Consider the following 16,172-nt stretch of genomic DNA (forward strand, 5'->3'; position numbering starts at 1 on the left):
AGAGAAATAAGAGAGCTGGATTGTTGTAAAAACGCATCATAAGGAAAGAGCTGAAGTATGAAAGTGGAAGACCAAACCAGTTTGTATTAACCCAAGGAGCTAAAGTTTACAATAAAGTAAGCATATCATATTTCCAAAAGAAACAACTTCATCATAATTGAAGGAAACAATAATGAAGTTTCCAACAAGACAAAAACCTCGTGCACTTTTTTATGGACTCTATAATCTCCACCAATACCATTCATCTATATAATAAACTGCTGGAACTCATTAGTATTCAAGTTTGACTTAATCCCGTTTACTCTGGAAATCAGACTTCCATTATCCCACCAAATCATGCAAAAGAAACAGATTGTGAATCTATTTTTGCTTTAATTTACGTAAGAAAAAAAGTAAAGCAATAAAAGCAGACTCCTTTCAGAAAAGTCACAAAATAGCAATCATCTGGGAATATTCTTTTTTTGCTGTCAACTATATAGAAAAACAAATTCAATGGGCTTCAATGCTCTTTACCTAATAAACCATCAAAATCAAGTAGAAAACAGATGAATTTTATTGTAAACAAAAAATTTTAAATCCACCAAAAGCAAGCCAATGTGATACACAGATTCAACGTCTTTGTTGTGCATGCGCTGCATTTCCTGAGAATGAAAGGCAGACATATACTATGGATGGAGATTGTGACCAAAGGAATTTGGCTCTCCAAAAGCAGGATGCTCTTATAAATCTCAATTCAACCCACATACAATGAGCAACACTTCATACAAATCCCCAAATAGAAGGATAAATATCATCATGATAAATCAAATGCCTTAAGGAATACATAGCACGTCAAACAAAGAAAGAGGTCATTGTTTAACCCCAATTTTTAGCATAGTTGAAAGTAGGTAGGCCATTCCATTTGCCAGTTTTATACAAACATAGTTATAACTGGACAGATACAGTTGACAGATACTTATTAAAGGCTAACATATGGTTGACAGATATCTAATCATTAATGTATGCCAATTCAGGAAAAAATGTTCAAAATTGTACTAGGTTCCAAAATTGTTAGAATTTTATGAAACAATAATCCATCAATTAATTGTAAAGCTTCCATGAAATATTGAAATATATGATTTTTCAAATCGCATACATCCTACGTTGCACAGTGTTTCCAGGACTAGGGCAGCGGGATCTACTTTTTGGGAGAGCAATCACAAAGGTCACGATTTGGGGACAGCAAAGGATGCCACATAAGAAGTATATATATTATTATAATTTCAAACCACCTTTGAAAATAAAGTTATCCTGACAAGTAGGAAGTATTTTATATAGTGTGTCAAATTATGATGTTTTATCAGGATTCAACTGCATAGTGTTTGAGTCAAACTGTGCAGTTGAATCCTCTGATTAAATTAAAATATAATAATAATGCTATCTTCAAAAATGTCTGGATGGAATATGGATGATTACTAATCTAGACAGTAAAAATTTAGAAAACAGAATATCACTCTGGCAAGTACGGATTGCATAGATCATGAGAGGTATTTACTTGAATGGTGGTGAAGCATATTTTATGATTTTGTTTTAATTTGTTAAGACTGTTACACTAAAATCCATCTACCTATAGGTACACAGAAAATGGGACAAAATCCCATTGACTGCAATGAGGAGAACTTATGCCCCACCACAGTACACCTGCCAAAAATAGTAGTATTCACCATATGTGTAGAAAAGTATATCACACTCCTATAGCATGACATTTCAAGAAGAATGTGTAATAAATACCTTATTTTGATCCCCACTTGAAGGAAGATCCACTTAAAAAGTGTGACCATTTTTTAACCATGATAAAATGATAAGATCATCTATTATACTGTTCATTCAAAACTGCAATACCATTACGAATGCATACTAGTGTGAATAAGCAGTGCTGGCCAGAGGACAACAATTTTTTTTAGTAGAATAAATGGCCAAGTAAAATGTATGTCCTTACTATGTGTTTTTTTATAAAAAATATAATATGGGCATGTAGAAGTCCCAGACATCCCTGTAACATGGGGCTTAGTTAGGACACATCCCTTAAATTTTGCATGATAGGTGAGCGCACGTACTGGAAATGGTAGTTAGATAGAAGACTCGTCCCCAAGTAACATAGCCATAAACAGATAATTTTAACAGAAAGCAGCAACGTATGCTAGCTTGCAAGAGCTGAACCTTACAAATTTAAAATACTAATATATGATTTTCAAAAAAATGCACCAAAAACATGCAAACGTGGTACAACCATACAACTATAATGACTTTGTTGTACATGCCCCACATTTCCTGAGAAAGAAATAAGCAACATTTGCCATCTAGCATATATAGAGCTTGCAACCAAGGGAGTTATGAACCTCCAAAAGCAGGATGTTTTCCCAATTCAACCCACAAATAATAAGCAACATTTCACAATATCCTTAAATAAAAGGATAAACATCATCATAATAAATCAAACACAAGAAGAAATATCAGATATGCAACAGGTCAAACAACAAAGAGATGGTTATTCGATCCCAATGTTTAGCCTAGTAAAAGAAATGTAGGCCATCTCAATCTGCCATTCATACAAACATAACTGTAGCAGAACACTCGATCCATTAGAATGCCACCATATGGTTGGCAGTTATCTAACAATATTACAATAGAAATATATGTTTAAAATGGAATTCATTTCCAAAATTGTTAGAATCTTACAAAATAATAACTTTTCAGTTAATTGGCAAGCTTCAATGAATATCTGAAATATCTGATTCTTTAAACGGAACCTAATAAATAGATCATTTTCTACAGAAAGCAGCAATATATAATGGCTTGCTAGGGGTGAACCTCACAAATTTTAAACAAACAAATGAATTTTTATACTGATAGCCACAAACTGGCCTCAATATTGATTACTAAGTACCCTAACAAGGATTTCCGGCTAGGACTTGATATGGACAACTTAACACGCTTTAATCAAGATCTTTCCTCATAAGAAACTCTGCCTGACTCAGAACATTGATGTGAGTTGGCATTACAGCATTCCATGTACAGCTAGGGAATAAACCATGCAAAATCATGACTCAAGGCCACACAATAAATGGACTTGTGATCAGCATCATAAGTATACCTTGGGGTGAAAAACTAATTTTTGATACAAATCACCTTGGGGTTTGTTCAGAAGCAGGAATTCCAGACGTTTGAACAGATGGAATGTTACTTGCCGATCCATTTTCAGCTGGTGGTACAGTGCCCCACTTGCCTTCTGATTCTAAGGGTTCCAAAACTTGCACACCCCCATCTGACAATCCAAGTGCGAATTGATTTGGTTCATAAGGATGTGCTGCAATAACAAGTGGGTGGACACTAGAGCTGCAAAATAAAATGAGAGCAAATAGAGTCAAAAGTTAGGTCACAGCCCAAACATCCATGACAATACCCTCTTTTGAAACTATTGAAGCTAAAACACAAAATCATGCCCTCTTGTACCAAAGCTAATCCACAACTGAAAGTCTGAAATATATATATACACAGGAAGTAAATGGTTCTTGCAGTGTCAAATTATTGATATTTGGTACAATAAATAATTGTAAAGTGAGAAAATATTGCCTTCGTAAAAATTATTGATATTTTGGTACAATGATTAACTGTAAGGTGATGAAATATATCTTTATATTTTTTTTCTAAGTTGTGTTAGTAATACATTCTATGAGATTTTATTTAATACATTCTACACTACGTTACCAAGAGACCCGTCTCCTACCCCCTAAGACGCGTACTGGAGATGGAGATGCATCTCCGGTACCGGAAACGTCTCCGGAAACTTCCCAATGCACAGGCCACTTAGAATTAATATTATAAGCAATTTTAATTTCAATTTTTGTTCAATTTTAAATTTAACGTTAAACTTTACCACTGTTCTTTTCAAAGTTCTATGTCATGATACTCTCTAGAAATTATTAAATTATATTAAAAAAAAATTGGTGTCCCGAAGTACCCCCCGTCTCCTATTTTTGAAAATTAGGCATACCAGTACCAGTACCAGTCTCCAGCGTCTCCAAGTACCCCCATTTCCTGGTAACATGATTTTATTGGGCTTGGAAGATGCTTTAGAAATTTCCTCTTGATTTTCAGAGAGGTCCCTTTTGCCCATTCTACCACACCATCCAGACTTATAACATGCTTGGCCCCACATTGTTACATTCAATAAACCAGAAAATTTACCTAAGGGAAATTCAAACATCTAATCAATCTTCCAACATAGAATGTTTCTGATCTCCATTACCTAACATTTTGAGGAAGATAAGCAGATGGACCAATTCGACATCGCAAGCGCAGTGAAGCAGCATGGAAGACACCCACAGCACCATCAAAAAAGCTGACATATATTAGCTGACTATCACATGAATATGTAGCATATGATATTGGAGCAGAAAGGGACTCCCGTGGCACCCACTGCCATAAACCAGAATTGAAATTTGTCAGACGCTTAGAAACAGATTCCACCTTATGATTGAATGAAGCAAAAGAAGTAATATCTACAACAAACCTGTTTAAGGCATTCAAGTTTACTGGTTTCATATGTAGCAATTTGTGTTTCATGCACAACCAAAAAGTACATCTGGTCCTGATGAAATTGGACTCGAGTCTCTGCTAGTGCTGATGGTACTCTACCTGCTGGAATTTGTAAGAACTTACTCCCTAGCCTTTCCCAGCTGTCTGTTCCCCAAACACAAAGCTGTAATGCAATAAATCCCAAGTGTCATTGCATCATCTGGTATACAACCTACTCAATTGGCTTAAGAACATGCACACCCTAAGCTTGAAAAATAGGCGGATTATATGGCAATTACCTGAGCATCTGCACCTGATGATACAAGCACATTTTGCACATGAGAAAAGGCAAGCCCTGTTACTCTCTTTTGATGCCCCTTCAGCTTGCTCTTCACCTGCATCCAGTAATCATATTGTATAAATTGGTTCAAGAACATATATGTCAAAGTGAACTACAATATTTATACCAAGGTTTGGAATCATACTTCATCTACACGAACATTGTAAATTTGAATTGTGGTGTCTTCCATGCCAATAGCAATTATGTTGTTGTCCTGTGGGTGGAAAGCAAGAAATGTTGCTGCTGGTGGTGGTGCCATGAAGGTCGTCATTGTCTGCAGTTAAAATAGGTGAAGTATTAAAGAAATAAAATGGAGAGAATCTTCCTTCCAAATATGGATATAAACAGTTATCCATCTTTCAGCAACTCTTTACCTTGAATGTCATCATGTTGAACAACGAAACTTTTCCACCACTAGCTGACATAACATAGGAGTCATTTTTTGATAAAGCAAAGCAAGGCACAGCTTCTTCTGGGTTAGTATCACTTATGTCATTAGTCATCAGTATGCCACTAGCTGGTTGCCACAACACAGGGGAAACGCTTGTCGTTGCCTGTAAAAGAAAATCTCTCTCAGAAAAAAATTCTCATGCATTCAGTAGAAGGCAATTAGAACAGATTTTGAGCATATAAATGATAAAACTTGAAAGATTCTCAATTGATTGATATAGCAGAAACACAAGCACACATAAACAGAGGTAAATAAAAAAACCTTGCCACTTGTGTTGCGTTCATTTCGTGACCATTTCCAAAGCTTGTGAACAGCATTAGAAGCCAAAGCTAAGATTGCAACTCCTGAATTAGTATATATTAATCTTGAAACCTGTACATTACAAAAAGAAAAATCCTTCAAAATCTTACATGGAATAATAAGAAGCCTGGAGATTATGACTAGAGAGTACATTCATATATGAATGGATAGTTTTGGAATGACTACATTCAAAAACATGCCAACACAGCGAACAATAACATTCTAAAGTTGGGCTAAAGCATCCATGAAACACTTGATAAGGCATGAAAATCAGGTATGTTTTCCAAAGCACTGGCTTCTTATGGTTAATCAGACAAGTGCATAGTAAAATGCCTGCACAGTGACAAAATCTTGAACTTCATACCTTATTGACTATTCCTGTCTTGATGCTAATATCTATGAGCATAAATGTGGAAGCACATGCACTGTTAAATAATCATTTGCAAGGAACAAAAATAACAAGTTCATATTGAACTGTAAATATCTTTTATGGGAGCAGCCTCAAATAATCCATTATGAGGTATTCAAACTGGAATTAGAACATACCTTGCTTGGAGGTAGGTTATCAGTAAGTCTTATGGATCTGCATTGAGCTGGCTCATTTACTTCAGTTGGTTTCCAATTCTTGTTCTTGTCAACTGGATCATCTACCACCCTTGCTTTATCCCCAATGGTTCTAGAATCTACTCCATTCTGAAAAATTGGTTAACTCCATCATTTTAAGTTATTTAGCAAATTTTGAATCTCGCCACCATAAATTTAGCAAACAATTTTAACGACTACCATAAAATTTCCCTGGCATTCAAAACATTCACTAGTTGCAAAATAGATCATAACAAGACCTCTTGTTGCTGTGCACATCCTCTATTAAAATTTTAATCATAACAGTAGAGACTTACCAGCCCAACCATGGAAACTGTTGAAACAACACGATCAGATCCCCCAGCAGTTTGTCCAGCCGGAATATTTGCAGCTGCTATTTGATTTACTACAGACAACTGCAGAATCAATATCAGTCGAGACGTATTATTCTTAACATGTAAGCATGAGAGCCAAACAATAAAATAGATGTAAGATTCTTGCCTTTGAATCTTGAGGAACTCTTGCAGCATCAAAATTGCGATTCTCAGATGTGCGCAACAATCGAAGACCATCACCATTGACTAATATTTTGATGCCATTATCACTTGTTGAAACAGCCAAAATGGTTCCTTCCTTGTTGAACCGAAGACGGGGACTAGGCTGAAAATGGACAGAAAACAAGTGAGAAACATCTGTGCTCCAAAACACAAAAATAGAAGTAAACAACATTATGAAGATAAACAACATTATGAAGACATACAGGTAATCCACCATCTGCATCAACTGTTGTTAGGATACTCGTGTTGTCCATGTCCCAGAATTTGATCATAAATTCATCTCCAGCAGCCAAGAAGCGATTTCTAGTTGTATCGAAGTGTACAACACCCATAGAGCGCTTACGGAATCCTTGATAAGTTCGTTTAATAGCTCCTTCACTTTCATTCCACTCAACAAGATAAGATTCTCCTTCTTTGCTTGTTCCACAAGAGAATAGCCTGCATAAAATTGTCATCTTTTTCAAGCATATTGCCAATCCAATGGCAAAGATCATAGATATAGACTCTCCACAAAAGAAACCACTAGAAAGAAAAACAATAAACCTTGTCCCATCAGCACTGTAGGCCATTGTCGTGCACCAATGACCAGGAGCATCATAATCAACCCTTGAGCCCATCTGATCATATAACCAGGCCTTTATCTTTCCATCAAGAGCAGTTGAGAAGATAAACTGATGCATTGAGACACACAAAAGAAAAACCCTTTAAGTTGACAACTTATCAAACTCTAATATTTTCAAATAAGAGCCTAAAAGATAAAGTTCTGTCCTAAGTCATATTTAAATGAAGAAATCCCTGAACTTTCCAACTCACTAATTACCTGAATATTTTCTTTATAATGTGGGCATACTGAATATACAGGTGCCTCATGACCTTCAAAAGTATACTGATTTGCTCCAGAAACAGCATTCCATACCTGTTGCACAATTAAACTTTTATTAATTTGAGATTTCCAAGGACTTAAACTCTATAAAAATAAGTTTGGTTTGTCAAACCTTAATAGTTTTGTCATCTCCACAAGTAATGATGCACAATATCTTATTGGGATTGGAAAAAGCAAGGTCGTTAACACCTCCAATATGAGCATCAATCTGTCAAAAGACATGAACTGTTACATGTAGAAAACAGCAAGTCCACTGGAACAACCAATGCCCTTATTAGCATGGAACAATATAACAAGATACATCTCATGTAACATAACACCATGCTTTTCTATTACAAGCAGGAGCTCTACAAAAAGTAAGAGGGTTATCAAAAAAAGCTCAAAGGGAAGTGTTTATATACCTCTAAGTGCTGCCGCAAATCATTACCACCATGGTAGGTATATATGTGCACGATGTGCTTTGAATAAGCAACTCCTGTTTACAGTAACAAACCATAGATATCATACAGTCAAATTCAAATTGATGAGATTCTACAATACAATATCTTAGAGTGTATAGACAAGTTTTATATTCATAGAACAAGAAAAATCTAGCTATATTGCATACCAAACAAAGACCCATCTGGACTCCACATGACACGATTGACTAATACACCAGGATCCTTGCCAAGTGCTGCCTGTTGTCCCCCACAAAATCATTTGTTAGAGTAATTTAATAAAGTCAACAAGCAAACAAAGAAGAAAGAAAGTTATTGAAATATCTATGAACCACCCCCCATTCCTGAGGTAATTGGTAAACCAGTGATGTGGACTAAGCAATTTTGGAAGCAATTGCCATTGGGTTTTTTGAAGCTCAATTTTGATGAGGCCTCTAGAGGTAACCCAGGTTTGACAAGGTTAATGAGGAGGCTTGTTTTGTGAAGTGGGTTTTTTCTTCTTGGGATCCAAGACATATACGAAGCAGAATAGTTAACAGTGATAGGAAGCGAATCAAATTGGCTCTTCCTGTAGGTTGCAGAAAACTAATTGTAGAAGGAGACTTTATGGTGGTTATTGCGGGGCTGTGCCAGATGTTAGAAGTTTACGGTTACTAAAAGAGGCACTGAAGCTCTGTAAAAATTGTCATTTGATAATGTTTACTATTTCACCGTATAAGGGAGCATAAGAAGGTGGCAGATCATTTGGCTAACTTTGGCATTGAAATGGATACTTTGATGTCAGTAATCAGTGAACATTTGGAGGTCTAGGAAGAGCCAGAACCTTTAGCCCTCCATAATACCACAGATAGTGTGCATATTTCCACTAAGAAGATTGGTGACTATTATGTTTTGGCATTATGTTTTCTATAGGTGTCAATTGCAAGAGGTGGTAGGCTCTTAGAGTGAGAGCGTACAAATGACTTCATATTGCTGCACATTTAAATTATTTTCACATCTTTTGTATTTCTAGGCTCAGCTGGGTGTCATTGAGTGCAGGTTGCAGGTGGTGTAGAGATGCACAGCCAGGTATGGAACGATGGCCAGGCCATGGGTGGAGGGGAGCCAGCATGACCACTTTAATTGCGGCTTACTCTTTAATAGCAGGTTGAGGGCAGTTTTTGCTAGGCCAAATGAGAGATTCTGAAAATGGTGAAATGTGTCTTGGGCCTGCGGGTTTGGAAAACATTGGACAGCTCAGGTGCAAGAGAACCATTGCTGCTAATTTTGTTTCGAAGCTGGAGGATTTGGTGCTACAAAAACCTATCAGGGAGTGGATCATTGGGTTGGTGCTACCAGGTTTTACCCTGCAGTAAGCAGTGATGGAGGAGGAAGCAGCAGCAGCAGCAGTGGAATCTCTGGGTCCCAACCACTGTGTACATGAAATCTGTGCACTGAGAGATGAAATCTGGGAAGTGTACCAGCAGGAGGAATTAGTACTTTTTTGTAAGACTTAGCTCTGGAGGTGAAACCTCAGTTTATTTTGCAGGAAAGAAGATTGGAGCTGGTTTCCTAGTTGCCCCTTCTGTCTCTGGCTGGAGATGTGCTCAGGAGGCTGGATAATTCCCTGCAGTGCATGGCCAATCTTTTGTATACGATGAAAGGGTTGCTGAAGGGTTTTGGCAGCTGGTTATGTAGGCTTTCCGGGTTTTTCTACATTTGACATTTGGGGTTGATGGGTTTGACGAAATCATTTGGCTTGTAGAGATTAAGCCCTTTTACTGTTATTTGGTCATTATTACTGTTTCATGTATGTATTTTGCACTCTATTCCCAAGGGAGAGAGCCCCAATAGAACCCTCACTATTTTATCAATAAAAAAAATCTATGAATCACCAACATTCATCAAGTTGACAAGACCAAGTGACTAAGCAACTCCAGCCTGTATCTGCATAATATATATCAGAGCGAGTAGACCTTGAAAATTCAAAAGAACAGCCTGAAGACTTTATAATATAAAATGTGTTACATACATTTGAATATCCAGGAATGATGATGCTAACTTCCTTATATTTATAAAGATTTAAAGGTCATTAGTAATACCTGCATAGCCATAGTACAAGCTCCAAGATCCCACACCTTAAAATTTTTTATTGCCAATCTCTCTTGTGATCCTACTTCCCACAAACCTATATCTCCCATATTTGTACCAACTACACAATAGGTGCAGAAAAAATATATGTTATTTTTATCATTAGTCAAAGAGAAACAGTGCACTTTTAAATTAGCAAACTATAAAAAATGAGAAATATCTAAGCACAATGCCATACCTAACAGTATAGCCTGCTGCACTGGATGAAAATCCATACTTGTCACGGTCGAACCTTGATTCAAAATCCTTGCAACATTCTTGGGAAGGTCGTCTTGTGAATATAAGGGCTGTGGATGATTTGAACCAGGATAGCTAACCTGCAAAGTTACTTTAAAGTAAATTGCATTTGATCCTAAAATTTTACTTCGGCTCCTACAAAAGACTGAATTCCCTATCACTTGGAGTTTCGGAGTTCACCAGCCATTAAATTATATTTGTTGGCATATGTTTATAGAAATAATTTAATAAACAATATGAAGCAAGCAAATTCAAAAAACCTCATCTCCAGATTGCCCAATTGCTCTTGCTCGTTTCAGAAGGTGATCAGAATCTGCTGATTGATAATCAACTGTGTTAACATTAGGAGGAGTCCTAGGCCGCTTTAGCAAAGAAGCTACAAAAAACAGGAAAAGTGTTTTACTGGAACAACGTAAGATAAACATGCCATTTAAAGAAGAGATTAATCATAATGATTCCCAAATCAATTATAATAATAAAAATCGATTGATGTCTATGAATATGGTACCTGTACTTGTTGCAGCACCAAGTCCAATCGGCCCTGCAGAAACTGCCGGATGAGGTGCAGGAGCAGTATTTGCCATCCAGCCTGCCAGGGCAGTAGCAACAGGTGCAGTTGCTTGTTGAAAGGGCTGCAATCAGAAGTTCAAACAAAAATCTTAGACAAGTAATCACAACTATTTTTACTGAAATTGATTACAAACTCGTTTAAATCACTCAAAATGTAATACGAGATATACCACGTGGCCACCAAGTGCCGGGAAGCCTCCCCCTTTGGGAATTGCTCCCATAAGAGGATTAGCTGCAGGGGATGGTGCCCGTGCTCCATTTGGCTGTCCACAATTGTGATCAACAAAAAGCGTTTTTATGTCTGGATTGGGCCTTGGATTTTTGCAAAGCTGATGCTGCCAATTCAAACTGAAAGAAACATCAAGCACCAAAACCAGGAATTTATAATGAGTAATTTGAATGGAAGTAACTTAGTAAACAGATTCAAGAACCAAGAAAAGATTCATCAAACACATGTAACCAAAGATTTGAGTTACCACTCACAGGCCTTGTATAAAATATGAGCAAAGCTATAGCTGAACAATCCCAAAGCTAATAAATACAAACCTTTGATTGATGAGTGTTCTCAAGCGCGATGTTTTTAAGGTGGGAAACTGCAACTTGTCTCGGAAAAGAGGATTAGCCTCAATAAGCTTTTTAAGCTCAACTAACATGATATTCCTAGCTGACTTCGTCTCACCATACTTGGAAAGCTGTTCATTTTCTCTGATGTGCATGCAGTCAAAACCAGATTCCAAAAACTAATTAAAAATAAGAAACAAGTAGTATATCAAAAAGAAAGTAGATATCCCCGAGAGGAATATGTTGCAATATCACTTTTTGATGACTTCGGATGCCACAGGGTATGTCCAGAGTGAAATACAATATGCAATATTGTGATGACGCAGGCAAACTTGTGGCTCAATATGCAACTGTGCCAATATTCTTAATACAATGAGATTCTAAGAGATTGTGTAAGCTACAAACCGAAAGTTCTCCAACGTAAGAAGCTGTGTAATCTCCTTGAATAGTTCTTCATTAAATGAAGAAAAAACCTTTAAGTCTTTTACTAGAATATCCACTGCTTTGGCTCGGTCTTGTCTGACACAATAAAAGATGCATCTTGATTGTATCAGTTATCAATTCAGACAAGTCCAATCATACACATAAATACACACTCTGAGCACTTAAAGATGAATAAGTTTCAATAATTTTTTGCAAATCATTATTGGGGAACTCCTCCAATCAGCAAAACAAAACCATTACAAAAAAGCAGAGCATTGTCACAATTTGCAGATGATCTTAAAGAATTAAATAATGAATGCAAATGAACTAATACAAGTACAGAGCTACAAAAAGAATACTTTTCTTTAATTGTTTCTGCACATGTCACAAATCGTTTGCAGTCTATACTGTATTAAATTGATAAATTGAAACTTTGGAAACAGAAGCAAAATGCATTCTCTCAGCAATTAAACAGCTGCCAAAGACATCAGAACATGTGCAAAAAAAGCATATTAATCAGACATCAAACATATCGCTAAACTCAATTCAACTCAAAACATTTTAAATTTCTTTCTCATTGCATTTGCAGTTATTTTTTAAGGGAGACCAAAAACCATATCTGAATTAAAATAATGTTCAAGTATTCAGCTTTTTTATTTTTTTGTCAGATTTGACCCATGTGTGGCTTTTAGTCATCTCTAAGATGGCTACACACAAGCACCTTTAACCATTTGTTTGGGAAGGGATGAATGGAGCAAACATTCAACACTTAGGATTTTCATGCTCTAGCATCTTTCCCCATTGGCAATGTTTTTGGAGCGTGTAAGTTGTAATGCCTTATAAGTCATGTTTGTCTCACAATATTAACGATGGCGGATTAAGTCGCACTTCATGGTTTAAGTCATGTAATCCCTCTTTGATAGAGATATATCTTAAATAGTCACCCATTTTTCTTAGCTGCAGATAGTTAGAAACAAGTGCAAAGAAATGTTTATTTATTACAAACAATACTTTACATGAAATCCACACGAATACCAGTGGCAAGTCATGATTTGTCATTTTCAAGTAGTCACTAAATAATGCTTTTGTCTTTTGCATGGTTCGTTTATTGCATATATTTATCTGAAGCTGTTGCAACTTTAGAATTTTCCATCAGATATTAACGGCCATGGACTATCATGCTCCAATAACAATATCTTTTGTGGTACATGTATTTTTGGAAGCCGTGAGCAATTCTTTAAGCTAACTACTCACCTCAGCTCAAGGCAAACTATGACAAAATAAAAACATTGCTGATAACTCTTCAAGATGTAGCTGGATTACAAATAAAACGAGTCTCAACAGGCACTCAAATATGTACAACCAAGAAAATGGAATTTTAAAAAATTAAGCAAACAACATTTCAAAAGTTGTTCATTTTGTTTTAAACGAATTGTTTGGTTGATACTTAGGTAGCCACTTTTGCAGAGAGCATTTTACTCGGTAGACCTTATATATGGAAAAAAAAGGTATAGTTTATTAAAAAATTCAATAAATATGAAAAAATGCAGTTAATGACACTTTAGAAAACTGATTGTTTATTGAAAATTTTAACTTTCACAGTTAAACAAAACAATGTGTATCTGGATATGCAAATAATCGTATGGTGTAATAGCAAGCTGCCGAAGTTTGGGCACCTAAGGTGCTGAGTTCACTTCCCTTCATAAACTGGGAAGAGGTACCACTTTTTGACATAACCAGGTGGGGTGACTTTACTCTAGAAACGATGTTGTGCATATGTTGAGTGTTTACTCCAGGAACCGTGTTGAAATGAAATGAAACTGCACATGTTGAGTGCCTAGAGTCTGGACCTGTTTGTGTCCGGTGGCTAAGGGAGTTGTTTCTCAATTAAGGATAAGAAAATAAAATGTATTTGGATACCACTGTTTAATGTTTTCTTAAATCGTATTTTATAGGTAAAATAATTATTAATTAATTAGTTAAAAGTTATAATATTTATATTAAAATTCAATAGCATAGTTTTTTAGTCAAATTTATTGATCCATATTTCATAGGCTCATAAGCAATGGTTCACACAAACCCATATCTCATGAGAATGACTGGTTCATTTATATTCATTGCATCTAGACAATGCTTACAGGTGTGAAGCATCGGGGCTTCCCAGAAGGCCACCAATCCCAGCACTACTCTGACTCATGTGCACTTAATCCTAGGAAGTTCTGATGCTTCACCACTATAAATTTCACCTAGATGCAATGAGTGCTAAGTAGACCATTCATTCTCATTTGAGATTTGACTAAAAACTACACAGTGAATCTTGATATAGATATCATAATAATACCTCCTACTTATTTAAAAGTTAAAAATTTGCAAAAAAAAAGGAAATATTATTAAAAAACGTGGCAGTTGCTATTTAACCTTTTATAAATCCATAAGCTACTTTTTAATTTCTAAATTACATGGCATCTACTGAGATTTTAAATATAATTTTTTCTGCAATCTTGCTATCATTTCCTCTCTTCTTAATAACAGATCGCACTCACGGGTGTGTGATCTACGTATAATCTAAAAGGTCTACATTAACTAAATTCACAGTTTTTTTCTCCATAAGCTCCTTAATCTAATGGATTCAGAAAACCTCGATATTAACTAAATTTAAACAATTGTTTCCCGATGCTCCTCCTCAATCTAATAGACTGAAAGCTGCATATAAACTGCTAAAGATAATTGTTGAGAGTCCAATTAAATATTCACAATTAGTTTACTTTATTTTGTCCATTGGTAGAGAAAAAAGGGGCAAAAGCACATAAAATTGGCCTGTGTGGGTCGTATTTGGTAAGCAACGTTAAAAATTTCAATATTTTAATACGCAAAGTTTAAAAGAAAATTATCAAAATAAAAGATTTGTTATGAAAAAAAAAGGACTTGATTGGCGCTTACTTGTCCAGTGCCTCCAGATACTTCTGTTTCCTAATCTCAAAGAATATCTTCATAGAGTATCGATTATCATCCACTTTGGTGAAGCCGCAAAGGTACCTCTCCACCTCATCCCAGTTTCCATTCAACACCTCCTCCTCGAAATACTTGATATTAAAGAAGAATCCCGATTCTTGTTCAAGCCTGCCCATGGCACAACATCCCCATACCCCTCAAGGTTAATTGAAAACAGTAATCAGTACAAAGAATACAAAGCAAATGCAGACTACATGCTAACTTACTTGTGGACGCTCTCCTTGAATTTCTCCTCGTCCAGAAACTGCAAAATAAGGAACACCAGCTCTCTGCTCAGGGAAGTCATTTTCCTTTCACCCTGCGTTGCCCTGATCCTTTTATCCTCTGGCCATGTCACTGCAGATCTTTAAACGTCAAACCCTAACTCCTTCAGATCCCCGCCGTTACTGTGCGAAACAAGTCTGGTCATAACGCCTCACACTTTGGGGATTGGGAAGGGAGGTCCAAGTCCAACGCTTGGAAGAAAATATGCCTTAAGTACACGTCATCTACGGCACCGAGAGAAGAAACAAAACCTCCTATCCTCCTGCCACCCGATAAGCGCCATTGCCTATCCCCATCCATGATAAGCTACCCAGCGTATCCATCCATTGCAAGCTCTTGGGAAGAGGGACCCTCTACAAACAAATAAATTGTGTGTCATCCATTTTATATATGCACTCCAAACTCCCTGGAATAAATCTGCACCTTATAGATCTGGAAATTTTCGAGTATAAGCGGCAAATTTATAGCCCTACAATTTTGCTGCCCTCACATACTTTTCATGTGGGGAGATGGTATTAAAAAATAAATCACCCAGCCGGTTAAAATTTTATTATGGCTAAATTGGTCAACATCGGTTGGATTAATAAGACAATCCAGTAGAGGTCAATTTAGCACTATTGTAGTTATCATCACATCCACCCCATCATTCCACCTCACCCTAATCATTTGCTGTTTCTTACTCTACACTTGCCTTTTTTCTTAGTTCTTATCTGATTTAGTAAACGCTACAATGACTACCTAATTTAGATTGTTGGGCATGCAAAAACATTCTTAAGTTCACTCTTTTTTTTTATTTGTCATAAATATCTTTTTATTTTATTATGGAACACAGTCAATGGATGTAAAATCTTAATTATTGTAATTTCTA

The 16,172-nt window shown here is 36.3% G+C and overlaps 1 protein-coding gene across 2 annotated transcripts; it reads right to left on the reverse strand.

Moving 5' to 3' along the window:
• Positions 1-2,600: 2,600 nt before the first annotated feature.
• On the reverse strand, positions 2,601-15,675 carry LOC131065732 (protein TPR3). 2 transcript variants are annotated; one of them, XM_058000345.2, is made up of 25 exons: positions 15,247-15,675; positions 14,969-15,148; positions 12,011-12,124; positions 11,591-11,749; positions 11,215-11,392; positions 10,983-11,106; positions 10,735-10,787; positions 10,416-10,554; positions 10,189-10,298; positions 8,278-8,347; positions 8,072-8,145; positions 7,783-7,878; positions 7,608-7,703; positions 7,331-7,458; positions 6,991-7,225; positions 6,732-6,890; positions 6,548-6,646; positions 6,195-6,341; positions 5,610-5,720; positions 5,272-5,451; positions 5,043-5,171; positions 4,857-4,952; positions 4,553-4,741; positions 4,289-4,458; positions 2,601-3,375 (listed from the first exon to the last, which is right to left on the reverse strand). In XM_058000345.2, the coding sequence occupies exons 1-25, from the start codon at positions 15,324-15,326 to the stop codon at positions 3,165-3,167; spliced, it is 3,327 nt and encodes a 1,108-aa protein (XP_057856328.1). In that variant the 5' UTR covers positions 15,327-15,675; the 3' UTR covers positions 2,601-3,164. The 2 variants fall into 2 exon arrangements, with proteins under 2 accessions (XP_057856328.1, XP_057856327.1); XM_058000344.2 differs by having other exon boundaries at positions 10,735-10,850; positions 15,247-15,674.
• Between the last annotated feature and the right edge of the window lie 497 nt (positions 15,676-16,172).

Source organism: Cryptomeria japonica, chromosome 7 (assembly GCF_030272615.1).
Source record: "Cryptomeria japonica chromosome 7, Sugi_1.0, whole genome shotgun sequence".
In the NCBI taxonomy this organism is placed as follows: domain Eukaryota; kingdom Viridiplantae; phylum Streptophyta; class Pinopsida; order Cupressales; family Cupressaceae; genus Cryptomeria; species Cryptomeria japonica.